General features: G+C 38.4%; 1 protein-coding gene across 1 annotated transcript in view; it reads right to left on the bottom strand.

The window, feature by feature from the left end:
* LOC140236435 (uncharacterized) overlaps positions 1-16,109 on the bottom strand; it is a 33,196-nt gene extending 17,087 nt beyond the window's left edge. The window contains exon 1 of the mRNA XM_072316358.1: positions 15,785-16,109. Coding sequence (XP_072172459.1) covers positions 15,785-16,109 — 325 coding nt within the window. The remainder of the gene's footprint in view (positions 1-15,784) is intronic.
* Between the last annotated feature and the right edge of the window lie 300 nt (positions 16,110-16,409).

Here is a 16,409-nt window from a genome sequence, read left to right as displayed (position 1 = left end):
CATTAATTACCTTTTATATCTTTGTTTACGCAAGTCAAACGACTCTGTTTTGAATCTATTTTGTATATTTTCCACATATTCATGATCATGTGCCTTATGTATATTGATTTGCTGATTGATCTGTTGATTTGCAGAAAATAAAGTATCTATTAAACAAACAAACAAAGACTGCATGCAAAGTTCTGAACAATGGTATACCGTTGCCATGGGAACAAGTCAAATAGTCTCGACGAGACTCAAACACTGAACGTGAGGAGGAAAAGTTGCATTCGTTTACCCTCACTGTTTGCAATTTGCAGTGAAACGTGAGAAACAAACCCCACTAAAATCGAATAAAATTGTTGAAAGGTTCCGTGATAAACGTCAAGGTAAGTCGCGACACGTTTGTGTGGACATGAGGCTCGAATAACTTTTAACATGTTTAATGACCAGTGCTAACCATTCTCAAATATATCGCTATGTATTGTGTGGCTTTTTAAAAAAATTACTTTGACAGAAACGGTTATACCAGTATCAATAAGTTCATCAAATATTCAAAAGCAATGTTCAGTCTGTCATGATAGCCTGTAAACGTTGCATGTGGTGTACTTACACACACACACAAGCCCGCCCACACACGTAGTCACATACACAAACGCCATGCACGCACACAAGGTATGTATCAAATAATTATGTCCTGCGTAGATGCAGCAAACATTAATTTTTGTCACCTAATGGAGGCTTTTGCATTTTCCTGAAAATAGAAGTTTCAATAAGATACTAGTATATTACACAAGTCTTATAAAGGTACCGTTTACCATTGGAAGCACTGATTTTAAATATGTTCTATAGTTATCACATCGCATATCGTTCCCTCTTTCAGAAAACCAATTCTATTATTCTAAATTCCAGCCTATCTGCCCTTGTGCACTTTCAAGCACTTGCACTTGCACGCACATTCACCACCATCACACATTTAACTTTATTTTCCCCTGCAATCTTCGCAGCAGAATTTGTATTGTTACGAATCTAGTACGTGCCTACCTTTTCCTCGGGCCGGCCATCCTTTCAAGCAATGCTTACAATGGCGGCCCTCTGCCAAATCGCTTCTTAACGACAATTGTTATTGTAATCCCTGCTGCATAGACATGCATACTGTATATTGTATCTTTAATTTCCTTTTATATCGTTGTTTATGCAAGTCAAACAACTCTGTTTTAAATTTGCTTTGTATGTTTTCCACATGTTCATGATTATGTAACTTATGTATACTGATTTGCAGAAAATAAAGTATCTATCAAACAAACAAAAACATTTGATGCATATGTTGTATGTGTAGGTCAGTTGTATCACAAAAATCCGATCATATAAAAATTTCGCAATGTTTAAAGCTTAAAATATATTAAAGGAGATATCACTGTTTTTGTCAATAAACCATATCTCTAGACGGTTTAGTCAAGAAACAATCTTATCATAATTATCGTTCACATTTTATATATCTTAGTATTTAGTCACTGCAATCCCTATACAGCTAATTGTGAATAGAATTATGACAATGTTACCATAGCAATTGATAAGCTCTGGGACACACCACTGACCATGTTTTGGAATAAAGAAATAATTAAACTGAATAATTGAATTGAATGGAATCGAATGAATATTTCAAACTTGAAACACGGGCTACGCTGACTTCTCGGACGACACCTACGAACCATTGCATCCCTTTCATTTTTTTTTTTTTGATGTCCTCGTTCCACTCAAATCACCCGTCCCGTTCTCTTCCTTACCCCCCCCCCCCCCTTCTCACTCCCCCTTCTCTCTCCCTCTCTCTCTCTCTCTCTCTCTCTCTCTCTTTCTCCTTCTCCTTTTCTCAAATGTCGTATCATTTCACTTTCCCACAGTCCATCCGTCCTTACTTTTTTCACCCCCTGGCAAGAATGACTAATAATTTAACAGCTTCATTTGCTCAATGTTTTTTTTTTTCTTCTGCGATTTACGGGGTCATTCTTTGAATATCAATTTAATATCGATATGAGGGAATTCGGAATATCTATTTTCAAAGACATATTCAATTGGAAAAAAGACAGTAAGCAACAAATGGGTTATGGGCTGACGACGATCTTGTTATGCTGATAATCATATTTGCATTTTTAAAAGGTTTTTTTTTTTGTTTAAATGATAATCCTCTTTTCGCGAAAGTACTGTATTTCCACGAAATTTTATCAAAATAATGATGGCGGCAATTGTTTTAAGAAAACGTTTAATCAGGATCATTTTATACATATTTTCCACGAGCTAGATTTTTGGAAAGTTAGAATTCATGTCACTTCCCAAAGAGATCATGGGTTTTCATAAATAATCCCTTCTGACATAAATTCGAAAATTGAAATCTGTCATTCAGTAGACCGGTTTACTGACAAAGAAATAATAATTTAGATCCCATCCACATCTAATTGGTGACAGGGGTTGTTTGTTTGTTTCTTTGTTTGTTTGTTTGTTTACTTGCTTGTTGACGTGTCTGTTTCATTTTCCATCTGAGAAGATGGCTGGATAGTCCAAATTCAGCTGCACTGGCTGGTCCTCTGTGGGGTCAAGTTGTGTGTACTTGGGGTGGACTATTTCACCAGGTTGTGCACCTTGCTCTTTTCGATGGATGAACGAAGCGGGATCTTTCACGTGCATGAGTTGTGACTCTGGCACACACGGAGACGGAGTCTCCATTTTATGACTTATCTGGGACAGAGTGGTTTGCCACGTACGAGTCGATACTGGAGAGGACGCACGGTATGATTGCACACAACATTATAACAGTTCAGCTAAACTCGGGAATCGAATCCGAGTTATTTAAATTGGGAGGTAGATGCGTTGCCGTCTGAGTCAAACTACCGCCTTAATTGTTCATGACAAGTAGGACGCTTGAACAAGACTAGCCTGACATATTCAAAATAATGCATGCGAATGGGATTCTAAGTTTTGAAATATAGTTGGTAATCCACAGTCGGATGGTATAGCTTGATGATCAAGGTTCCATTTCATGAAACTTGTTATCAGTAACAACTGCCCCATTTCGATGACAAATTTGCTCTCAGCCGATCAGATGCAAGGATTTCAGTAGCTTGTAACAACTATGTTGTAATGATTGCATTTTGTTTGTGTTTTGTACATGTAATTTATTTTGTCTCACTGTATTTTTATCCCTGTAAATCAGACGCAATTCAGCCATTCGGCTGCAAAGTTTGATGATCAATAAACCATTCATTCAATCAACTATCGTAGCTTGTTATTCACAACAAGTTTTATGAAACGGGCCCAGGTCTTCAGAAGATAAACTCCGAACTGAATTTGAACCGGTGTATTTCCGGTTCAGCGATGGCTTCCATGAATCTGGTATTCAAACGTTTATGGATGAAGCTTCATACTGTAATTATGAATCATGATTATGGGTCGAACAATGGGGGTGGCCGTAATCACACGTGTCGAAAATGCTAAATTTCTGTCCCGGTCCCGTTTTTTTTTTTTTTTTTTTTTATATTACACTGGATTAAACGGTATACACATAAGCTATTGCATTTTTAGAGGTGTAATTTATATAACATTTGACATCACCGCGGAAATTATATTTTTCCCCGAGAGATTATTAAAAAAGAATGTTATTGTTTACTTTGAGGGGAAAATACAACTCCCGTGAGAAACTTTCAGGTGTTATGGTATAACAATAAACAAGGTCATCTATGTTAGACTATAATGGTGTAAATGGATGAACAGCATTTCATTCTAGCCGCGGCGGAAGCTTGTCAAATTCTTGCATTGTAAACACCTGACGGTCGAGGTGCAATATAACAACGACTTAGGTCCTGGCTGCATGGGTCCCGTTATTTCATATAGTAATCACCAGTCAGCGACCAATCTTTATGGATACTATTTAATTATAGTCCTCACAAACATTTCATGCTAGAAAACAAAATATTAATTCCGAGTTGATAAAGATAAAACGCAATGTGAAGGTGCAAACATTTAGATCGAAGGTCCACATCATGCGAAACTCGATGGGATAATAGTTTTTCGTCGTATGATTACCACTAACAGCACCTGACATTGCCTCTCAATGTTTGACACAATATTAGGAGGCAAGTGTATTGCATAAAAACTGCCAATGTATAACATAGATCCTATACGTATACACAATTATACTAATGATATATATATATATATATATATATATATATATATATATATATATATATATACAAGGTATATATATGTATATATATATATGTGTGTGTGTATATATATATATACTAGAAAAGTAGAATTACTACTAGGATTATTATTACTAGTTTATTTCTTGATTCTTCGTTATATTGGAGCAAATACGTGAATTCGCAACATGTTTGGACCTAGAAAAGTAGGTATATATATATATATATATATACATATATAAGGTGTATATATCTTTTTGGTGTGTTGTTTCTATATCATGCGCTTTCCTCGCCAGGATAAAACATTTTTAGTCTAATGCCATTTTAGGTTTTTATCACATATATATGTGTATATATATGTATATATACATACATAGAGAGAGAGAGAGAGAGAGGGAGAGAGGGAGGGTACAGACTTACATTAAGAGGCTATTCGACAGATATTTAATTGACCTCCATCAAGGATGCAGTTGCAAACAAGAGAAAACTATTCAGTAGAGCAACTCTCTGCTTAAAACACATACTTAGTACATGCCTTTCCTCGCGCGCGCACACACATACACACACACACATACACACAACACACACTCTCTCTCCTGCCTTCTCTCTCCCCCCCCCCCTCTCTCTCTCTCTCTCTCTCCACGCTACAATGCAACAATAGGCCTGTACATTATATCACCGCAGTAATGTGCACATGGAACAGTGAAAACCCGTGGACGAAGCGCTCTTGTTGGCTGCGTAACGGGTCTCATATAACCCGAATAAACATCAACGAGTTCAAGTGCGACAGCGATCGATTGGTTGTATAATGCACGACCACATTTTACTGAGTGCGCGATGAGGTAGATAATTGCACGGTCACGTGACCCAAAAGACCCATTCACCATAGGTCACAGTCATGTCTCATTATGTATATCTACATCATTCAACACTGTGATGAAGTAGCATAACCCTGACTGCATGCATCCTCATGAGAAATGAAAGCCACAGCCTGTTATCGAGGTCGTTTGATCACGTGACCTGTATTATTGTCAATGCGCTATCAATGTGAGCGATGAGCGGTGATGCCCCAAAATTCAGATGAGCTTTATTCCGCCGTTTCTCCGCAAAATTCAATTTACAAAGAGCAAGGGCGCGAGACAAGTGCTATTTATGAATCGAGTCATTCAGTGTTGGCAAGAAGCGTTGCGTAAAAAGCAAATTCAATTCAATTCAATTCAATTCAATTCAATTCGATTTTATTGTCTGTTTCTGGAAATTTGTTTTGTTTGCATGCATACCCGGTTACATCGATACGTTATACACATACAAAGCACACGTATAACATAGATACATAAACATGATAGACATACAAGAGATATACAGCAATACAAAATCAGGCTTAAAATAGTACACATTTATTTTCTTTATCTTAAAAAAAATATTGACAATGTCATAAAACTCTGCGTAGAAATATATGATTATGACCAATCGCGAAATGATAATAGATGAGAGAGATTTCTATAGGTTACATGTTATATGAAGCCTTTCACTTTCATCAAAACTGGAGTTAAATGCAAAATCAATCAAGATAACATTTAATTTGTGATATTCATACACTATCTATTGGTCATCTATGCGTAAAATGTACGGGTATTCAGTTTTCAAAGTGGAAAAAGAAAAGACAACATAGAGCTTGTCGTATTATTCAATTAGGTCTAAGCATTGTTGTACATTGCCATGGTACATGTTTCTTTTCTTCTTATACACCTCCATTTACATGCAAAAGTTCATTGAATGTATTATTCAGGTTTCTTTACATTATTATAGATGAAAAGTCGATTTTGTCAAGTTAGTATCTGGTGTTTTTTGCTTGTTTGTGCTTAGCGTATGTGTGTGTGTTTGTGTGTGATAATTTTAATCTTTGACTCTGTAAAACTCCTGCAATTCTACCAATTTCAAGCAAAGGTATGATATTCATAATAAACCAATAAATGAAGCATAAAAATGTTTTCCGATAAAAGTAAATTTTCTCTGATTTTCAGATTTGATTACTCATTTTATGCATGTTGCTATAAGCATGATAACTGAGAATCAACGTGACTATCAAAATATGTCATTCCAGAGTGGTTCTGATGTATGGAATTCTTCTGCTTTCTTTTAAGACCCAAATTAAGAAGAATATTTTTGTTCAATGTTGAAATACGACGATTAAGGATTAATTTGAATGTCAAGATGACTGTGCTTTCTCATATTTTCTTCTCTCAGAACACTGGCAAAATTACTCGGCTGAGTAAAAATTCCCAGCAATATGCACACTCCACCAATACACTTTATTCGCAGTTTTCAATAATAACTTTAATATAGGTTTTCCCGGCCAATTTCGCACTTTTTTCAGTCCAATTCCTAATTGCTGCATTCAATTTAGCACAATTTAGCCTAGACGGCATGTTCGGTATTTCAATTTTATAATCTTTTCATTCAAATTCATTTTGGAGCATTCAAATTACCTTTTACATCATTCGAATCAGCACTTTTTCGGTTCAAATTCGTAAGACAAGCACCATTTCGCAAATCGTTCATTCAATTTAGCACGATATAGTCACGTGATCACGTAAACGCTGCGCTCGTTCATTCGAATTCATTCTTGGGCATCCAATTTCGCATTTACTGCAGTCAATTTAGCAGACACGTTTATGCTTTTATTCTGATATCACCTTTGTAACAGTACTTTCAAAATAAGTGTATGTGTTTATAATGTTCGATAGCATTATTTCATTCACAGATACATTGATCTTAAGTTTGTTTTGTCAATAATTGGGAGAAGGAGGTTTCAATTTACATGATTATTTCTTTCATCTGCATGTTTCATTATTTTCATTTGGTGGGTGCTAGATTGCGTTAATTATCATTAGGAATAAATAAAAGTTCTTGGATCAGCTCTAGCCATCAATTTGTCAAGGTTATTACCCTCAAATGCTTCTATGATTCTTTCCCTGTTTTCTTGAGAGATACGCCTGTATCTAACTCGTGCTGCCATGACTGGACATAAGAAAGTGAAGTGAATCTATGGTACTGGTGCAAGCATGGCATGTATAGTTCTGATAATGGAAGAAGAGGGGCGTTACAGAACAACAAATTTGAGTTATTTAGGGTCAAAGATACCTTTACTATATACTTAACAGTGTGTGGATGAAACAAAAATTCACATTTAAATACGCATAAATCACGGTTCTCACCTTTTCAAAATAAAAATAACATTACGCCAATTTGAATGAACATATTTGGAATTTGACTGCCCATACGCGAAATTGAATGACTGAAATACCATTTTCCGCCAGTGCTGGCGAATTTGAATGACTGAAGAGCACGTGCCAATTTGAATGCCCGTTTTACGAATTCGAAAGGCATATGTGCGAATTTCATTGACCGAAATGCTAAATTGAACGAACAAGTTGCAATTTTGAATGACAGAATGTGCAGTGACGAGGATTTTCGCTAAATTGAATGAACCTTTTATCAAATTGACTGACAAAAGTGCGAAATTGGCCGGGAAAACCTATAATAACTTTTTGATAATAACTTTAATACGCATCCATTACATAACTATGCAGTTTCTCGCGAAATTATGCAAAGTGGTAAATCATTATCACGATTACATTCATTTTTTTTTTCAAATCTTCCACACATAATTATACTTGTGTACTCTTGGGACCACTTTCGCTTCAACAAATGGCCTATTATAGTTTGACCTGTCTGTACGAGTGTGTCGTCCTTCTTATGTACGAGTGTGTCGTCCTTCTTATATTTTCCCGGTACACCAGTTCAGTGAACACCGTCTGGGCATTAGCATTGATACTTATTTCCTATTATTGTCGAAGCCAGCGTATAGCTATATTTTTACAAACGACTTAAGTAATCTATATTTAATATAAATGCTGTAAGAAAATAATAAAACAAACTTGAATGATATACTGCTTACTCATCAATTATCTAGGGATCCACGTCCTACAAGCTTAGCTTTTTTGTGGATCGCTATTTTCCAAAATTGAAGTTATTTTCTGAAAGCTCGCGAAGTATACATGTATACGCATCGTTCCTTCTGATTATTGTACATATGTTGATGTATATAATTTATTTCGTATATTACATGAACCTTTTGTAAAAGTGTAGACAATATCATTTTATGATATGTATACTTTGCATTACGTTTTGATTTTCTTTGATTGGAAATAAACTATGATTGAACTTGAACTTGAACTTGAACTTGACCTTCAATGTTTTAAGCATAATTATTAAAATCAAGTTATCAAAGAAGGCTTTGCATCGAATAAACATAGCATAATACTGATTAATTGCTTTTTTCTATCACATGATTATTTTGTCATTATGTATCACATCATCGTTGTTAACATAAACATATTGAAATAACTGCAGAACGTATCTGAAAATACATCGGTATAAAACCAGAAAAAAATAACGATTATGCCCATCAGGGTTACAGTGCTGCCAGTAGATCTCATTCACTTTTGCCACGCATGATAGGTACCTAATTAACAGATGGAATTAGCTTGATGCTATTAAGCTTTCGAAAGATTCAAATAATCTTCTTTATTTTGCACTCAGACTTTTTGAAACAGTTGCAACCCTGAGCTTGTGCCACTTCGCCTGGAACGGCCATGGCGGCATCGGGGGAGCTTTCGCAGCGCATGGGCCTGAAATTGATTACTCTTTTAATCACACCATTCCGTAATAACATATAGGGGAGGAAGGCCAGCGATAAATGTGTTCGGGAGTGGTGATTTTTTTTTTCTTCCAAAATTCACTAAAAGCACTTATAAACAGACTAGGAGAGGGGGTGGGAGGGAGGGGCTTGAAAAGAGAATGATATCCATTGTTTCATGATGTTGGCAACAAAATCCTCTACGACATCGGCATCAAGGACTCTGAAGGACTTAATTAAGACAGCTACCATCCTTCTTTTTTTTTAAAGCAACAGGCAGTGTCATAAACGCACACATTCACATTCACTTTGGCGTTATATACACCATGCGTCCCAAAAAAATTACAACGGGACCCTCCGCAATGATAACTTTAAAAATAGTGAATCAATCCAAATATACAGTTTCAGGGTACGTATGAAACCATAACTTATTACATTTACATCTTACAGTTCTGTCCATTAGGTTCATTGCACATATATAATGTGCAGTTCCAAGAGCATCCAAGTGCTAAACGTCGAAGAGTCAGACCCATGACATGCTTTACAACGATCCACATTACTCTGTGACCACTTAACCAAATTGAATGGGATATTCTGCAACAGCTAAGATGTTATATTTGAACACCTTGAAAATTCCTGACATTTCAATCATATTGAAGTCATCAAAGCAAAAATGTGATTGTAATTTTTTTGACATACTGTGTATAAACATGTATGTACACACACACACACACACACACACACACATATATATATATATATATATATATATATATATATATATATATATATATATATGTTCATTTATTTATACGTGTGTGGTGTGTACAACAGTATTGCGTAAGTATAGCCGTTATGTGTATGTTAAGATTTTTTGTTCTCTATCTGTATGGACAAAAGTATACGGGTATGAGTGTGTGTGGAAGGGTGCATTCGTGCATAATCCCTTCCCTAACAACGCTGGCACCTTTCCAAAGCTTAAAAAAAGACTGCTATCATCCTCATTGGAAATCCCGTGGGATCCTGCCTTTACTGTCAAGTTACTTTCGCGGTGTAGGCCTACGGTGCGCTAACTAACAGACTTGGATGACATGGTTTACAAAGTGGAGATATTATAAGCTTACTTTTGCTCGCGATATTGCAGGGAGAGTGTCAGTTTGCAACTTTTCGAATTCCGGATGCAATAAGTTCGAGATTATTATTCCGCGTCGGTAAACGGCTGAATGGGAAAGCATGAAAATAGTTCGGCAATTTATAAGAGGACCTTCTTTTTTTCAACGCCCATTATCACAGCTCTATATCGATGTGGTTTCTGTTCACTTATTTATTCCGCTCAACTAACTCTATAGAGACTGATCTTCATAGGAACTTCATTGCGGGAAAAATCAACCTTAGACCGTCGTGCGAAAATTTAATCAACTCATCACTCACCACAAATTATCGGGTTTTGTAGAAAGCAAAGATTCCATGTGTGCTGAGTTAAACTGAGCGGAAGATATTCTCACCTCCGTTGATAACAATCGCGATAAATTTGATTTCGAAAGGTGTGAAAGAGAACCTTATTATTGAAAGCCTATAATTGTTGATAATTCTTCTTGCAATCTCATCCCTGACCCAATTTAATTCAGGCTTAGCCGTTGCCAGGGTGACAACGCTACTATTGGCACATCAACAAGTTATAGGCCTATTCTTGATCGATCTGTATCTGTATGCGTGTGTATGATAAGCATTATACTTTTTGCATTCATTTTTTTTTTCATTAGCATTATTTTCCATTCATTCATTTATTCTTAATTTTTTCATATCCTATAGCGCATATTATCAGATGATTTTAAAAAAAGACTGCGCCGCTACTGATAAAAGTTTGCAAGACCCGAGATTGCCAGCTGTATATGCGATCTGGCGCGTCCCACTTAATTAGCGTAAAACATTTGGTCTCTCACATCAACATACAACAGTCATGAAAAAAAAAAAACAGCAACTGTCGATACGTTGTCATTGTGGCTTTGATTGCCATGGCAACGTTATGTTTCTATTATTAAATTCTACATCCGTGTTGCCAATTTGAGGTTGTTTGCGGGAGGAAGAGGAGAAGGTAGAGGAACTAGGAAGAGATGGAGATAAAGAGGAGGATGAGGATGAGAAAGAGGAAGATGAGGAGCTGGAGGAAGAAGAGGATGAGGATGAGAGAGAGGAGGATGAGGAGCTGGAGGAAGAAGAGGATGAGCATGAGAAAGAGGAGGATGGGGAGCTGGAGGAAGAAGAGGATGAGGATGAGAAAGAGGAGGATGAGGAGCTGGAAGAGGAAGAGAGGATGAGGATGAGGAAGAGGAGGATGGGGAGCTGGAGGAAGAAGAGGATGAGGATGAGAAAGAGGTAGATGAGGAGCTGGAAGAGGAAGAAGAGGATAAGGATGAGAAAGAGGAGGATGGGGAGCTGGAGGAAGAAGAGGATGAGGATGAGAAAGAGGAGGATGAGCAGCTGGAAGAGGAAGAAGAGGATGAGGATGAGGAAGAGGAGGATGGGGAGCTGGAAGGGGAAGAAGAGGATGAGGATGAGAAAGAGGAGGATGGGGAGCTGGAGGAAGAAGAGGATGAGGATGAGAAAGAGGAGGATGAGGAGCTGGAAGAGGAAGAAGAGGATGAGGATGAGAAAGAGGAGGAGGAGCTGGAAGAGGAAGAAGAGGATGAGGATGAGGAAGAGGAGGATGGGGAGCTGGAAGGGGAAGAAGAGGATGAGGATGAGAAAGAGGAGGATGGGGAGCTGGAAGGGGAAGAAGAGGATGAGGATGAGAAAGAGGAGGATGGGGAGCTGGAGGAAGAAGAGGATGAGGATGAGAAAGAGGAGGATGAGGAGCTGGAAGAGGAAGAAGAGGATGAGGATGAGAAAGAGGAGGAGGAGCTGGAAGAGGAAGAAGAGGATGAGGATGAGGAAGAGGAGGATGGGGAGCTGGAAGGGGAAGAAGAGGATGAGGATGAGAAAGAGGAGGATGAGGAGCTGGAAGGGGAAGAAGAGGATGAGGATGAGAAAGAGGAGGATGGGGAGCTGGAAGGGGAAGAAGAGGATGAGGATGAGAAAGAGGAGGATGAGGAGCTGGAAGAGGAAGAGAGGATGAGGATGAGGAAGAGGAGGACGGGGAGCTGGAGGAAGAAGAGGATGAGGATGAGAAAGAGGTAGATGAGGAGCTGGAAGAGGAAGAAGAGGATAAGGATGAGAAAGAGGAGGATGGGGAGCTGGAGGAAGAAGAGGATGAGGATGAGAAAGAGGAGGATGAGCAGCTGGAAGAGGAAGAAGAGGATGAGGATGAGGAAGAGGAGGACAAGGACGAGGGCAAGGATTGGGAGGAGGAGGAGGTTAGGAGGATGGGGGAAGAACGAGGAGGACGAACAGGCAGTGGAAGGCAGAAGAAGAGTACGAACAAGATAGGGCAGTAGTGGAGGATGGGTAGAAGAGGGATCCGGTTTAGATACCATGTACTTTAGTGACTACGAGGATGCTTTGATGAGCTAACATCTTCATTTTAATCATCGGAGGTAAATATATCATTATGGTAATGGAGTCAGCGAAGTGTGTTTAATTTAATGAGCACCTCCGCCATTAGGTTCATGAAACATATCGAGTCTATCACGAATAAAACTTTCGGTGATGAAATACTGTATAGCTATCCATCAATACACAAGGACCCGGATTTACATTCATAATGTTTCTGCACAGTCTGACACTAAAGTGATCTTGGTCGTAGGTATATACTAGGTATACGTATTCTTTTAAATTTCCAGCAAAAACAAACTTATATATTATATTCTGCTATTTTGGTGTCTTTTTTCGTTTGATATAAATTAGTGATTATACTCCGTGTTGGTTTACCTAATAATCGAATTTGTTACGAAAAATGACATTACACATCGAAGAAAGAATTTGGCACACTGCCAACCTGTAAAATCAACAAAGCCAGAGTCTCTCCTAGTGACAAACAGGGGCACGTCAAGAGCTCGACACCAACGAGATATACAGTCAACGAGTCATACTGCCCACGAGTCATACAGCCCACGACATATGCAGCTCACGAGTCATACAGCCCACGAGCTATAGGCACAAGGCCCACAAACTCGACATCGACTAAACTAGGCCCGTTAACTATAACATCTACGAGATAAAAATGAGGCAGATGAAAGACCCGCGAGCTCAACACCAGGCAAAAAAAAAAAAAAAAAAAAACTCCCACGAGCTCCCGACTAAATGCAAAAAGCAGGAAAAAAAAAGGTCCACGAGCTCACCATTGCACCACGGGGCTTAATTTACTTAAATAGTGTCGAGCTCTTGGGCATTATTTACCTGTTTTACTCGGTGTCTGCGTTACTCGTGGGCCGTTTAATGCTCATGGGTGTCGAACTTGTGGGATGGCCGCAGCAAAAAACAAACAAACAAACAAACAAAAAACAAAACACCTGACTTTGCTTGTATCTATCAATCATATCATCTGCATGGGAGTAAACGTCGGATGGCTTTCATGAAATGATCGATGCGACATACACCAGGAGACAAATCACTAGATGTCAACAGGCAGACCAATCTAATTTGAACTCATTGAACACGTGTCAAATTAACTCACATTTCAGACGAAACCTCAGACAGCGCTATAAATGTCGGACAATAGATAATCCTGTGAAGTATGGCAGGAACCACGAAAGTACGATTTATTGCAACTAAAAATTTCAGATTGATGGATATGCCACTGATCTGAATTCCGGCGTACACAAATCAAGTGTTTAAGATCTATTTTTGAACAGCCTTCCCTGCATGAATAAGAGGAATCATTCTAACACATGGGATTATCGACTACTATAGCTGCTACTACTGCTAGTACTAGCACTAATAATAGAAGACCTGGACAAGAAGTACTCCTACAAAAATAACCTTACAAAATTAAAATTCTTCTTCTTCATTCAAGTCTTTGTTTAAATATGATTTCATATCTACTTTAGATATGAAATAAATTCTAATCTTGAATCTTTAACCAATATAATCTTTACTCTGTTTCATCTTTGGTGACGATCGAGATGATATCACGCGGATTTACCTTTAGCAGTCGGCCGTGACAATATGCTTATAGAGTGTGCTAAGGCAAATGTTATCTGGACGCACTATCGTTGACTATAAAGGTGGTGATGATTTCTTGGCAAACGGTATAATATCTATATCTCTCTGAATTCGGCGAACATTAATCGGTGGAAACGTGAACCAATGAGAGAGAGAGAGAGAGAGAGCTTTATCTAATGATAATAATCAAATAAAAAACAGCGAAATAAACTTTGAGTGCATGTAATTGACAGATACAATACAGATTTGTATATGTATATTATGCATTTTTTTTCTCTCTCTTTCGGGGACTTCTTGCAGCTTGCTTTCATAGGTGTTGCTTGCTGGATGGAGAGTGGGGCATTACATGCGTAAAAGCTATGCGATACAACTGAACATTTCTCATCGTATCTTGGTGTTAGCCCTCGACTTTGGATAGATCTTAGATTTCTTAGAGTTCTTAGGTCGTAGACGTCTTGGAGGGAGATAATTCAGAGTTAAGATACTTGTAAACAGTGAGAGGGATCTTAAACTTAAAGCAACTTTTACGTTTTGCCATAGACATAGACGACATGATGCGAAAGCTCCGTTAGATTAGCATCCATAGATGGTGTGCTGGAATGATTTTGACAATAAAATTTGGATTATCCAACCAGCGACTGAACACAGGTATTATTATACTCGGGAACTTTTGTCCGGGATATAGATTTTCTTTTTCAAACAGAAAGCCGTTTCACTTGAAGAGAAACCCATTCAGAAAAATAATGATTTATCTCAGGACAGTTTCACCCACTACCTGGCTAATAACTTTGTCGGTATACGCCAACAGGCAAATGAACTGTAAATGATATTTAATCAGTTTTCCAGTGGTGGTTATGAGAGGTCTAATGCAAGAAAGAAGGGAGGTAATAAATTCAGTACAAACTCAGGACTTTTATAATACTAAAGGAACTTACTGGAAATGATATCCTAGTGAATTGTTGATTACACGTCTGTAATAAAATTGCCGTAAACACATGGTTTGCTGAAAACCTATTACTTGAGCAAAATACTCTTCTCTGTTGTCTTGTTATTGGTGCATGCTCTTTTCTTGATCGAATTGGTTTTGGCTTTTGATAATACGTAATTTTCAGTTCGTCTAGAGTCTTATGTATCAAATTATATATTGTTTGTGTCATCGTAACAAAACTATTGGTATTAAATCTGAGAAATTGACGATTTTTTGAAATCAAGATTTTATCGATCGGCCGGACACTTGTAAAAAATAACATTTTCCATCTTGTTTGGTCTAAAAAATCTTTTGAAGCAAACCTAGTGATTTCAGTTGTCCATTTTTAGGATTGATATGATTTGATTTAAGTTGAGTGGTTGGTTATAGGGTAAGGTATTTTTGCAAAAATCATGCCTTTTTTTTCTCATATTAGCTGTTCGATGAAACACAAGGAAACTATATCTAATAAACATCTATAAAGCATCACGTATATTCGAAAGAGAATTTTTTGAAGTCGGTCAGTCCTCGAAGAGCATTTCCTTCCCCCTCCCCCCTCCCCCCCCCCCCCAAAAAAAAAGTAGGAAAAACACGAAATTCGATGTCGATACAACTATTGACGTTGTGCCTAAAGCAGCTGAAACAATCATACTTACCCGAGTTAACACATTATCGGCGCAGCTCAACACATATCGGCACAGCTCAACGCATTACTACACAGACTACAACTCAATTTATCTGGCTTGTCATGTTTCACACTTTGAGACCAAATCATCGATAAAAAGAGATGAGCATGCATGAATGTATGGTTCAATAAAGAAATTAATCTTTGGTTACCTTTCCGAAGCTGTCTCAGGACGGCTGGATCTGCCACTCTTGTGTCGTTCTCCGCCTGTCGGATGGTCTGAACTAATTTCTCTTGGCCCTGAGTAGTCAGAGCGCTGCAGAGCGCTTCGAAAGCTTGCGGCCCGCACGACACCACCAGCTCCACCAGGCGGAACGCTTGCTGCCTGGGAGACGGTTGCCTGGCAACGTCCTCCCGGAGAATGGCGGGCAGGACCCCATGGTCATCGGCGAGAGAGGCCGCAACCTTCGCCGGGTCGATGTGTCGGGAGATGCTCTCCAGGTGCTTGAGAAGAACAAAGCGGTGGTGGGTTTCCATGTGCCGTGGACGGTAATTTACTCCTCAAAAACAAAACGTGGCCCTTCCTTGCATCATATACACGTACGTAAAACCATAGCCGAGAGGAGCCATCAATTTCGCATAATGTATACCTACGAGAGCGGACATACCATCGCCACTGGTATCCCAACGCACCGCTCGCAATCATAACGGAATTGCATATTGCCTTTCGTTTGTGAGAGCGACCACCTGATGGGATACGTCTACACAATAGCTCCTTAGTTTATAGCCTGTTGTACAAGACACTGATCAATTCAGCGGGGAAGCATAGCGAGCAGA

Source organism: Diadema setosum, chromosome 13, assembly GCF_964275005.1.
Source record: "Diadema setosum chromosome 13, eeDiaSeto1, whole genome shotgun sequence".
Taxonomy (NCBI): Eukaryota; Metazoa; Echinodermata; class Echinoidea; order Diadematoida; family Diadematidae; genus Diadema; species Diadema setosum.
This window is presented reverse-complemented; position numbering and strand designations above follow the sequence as displayed.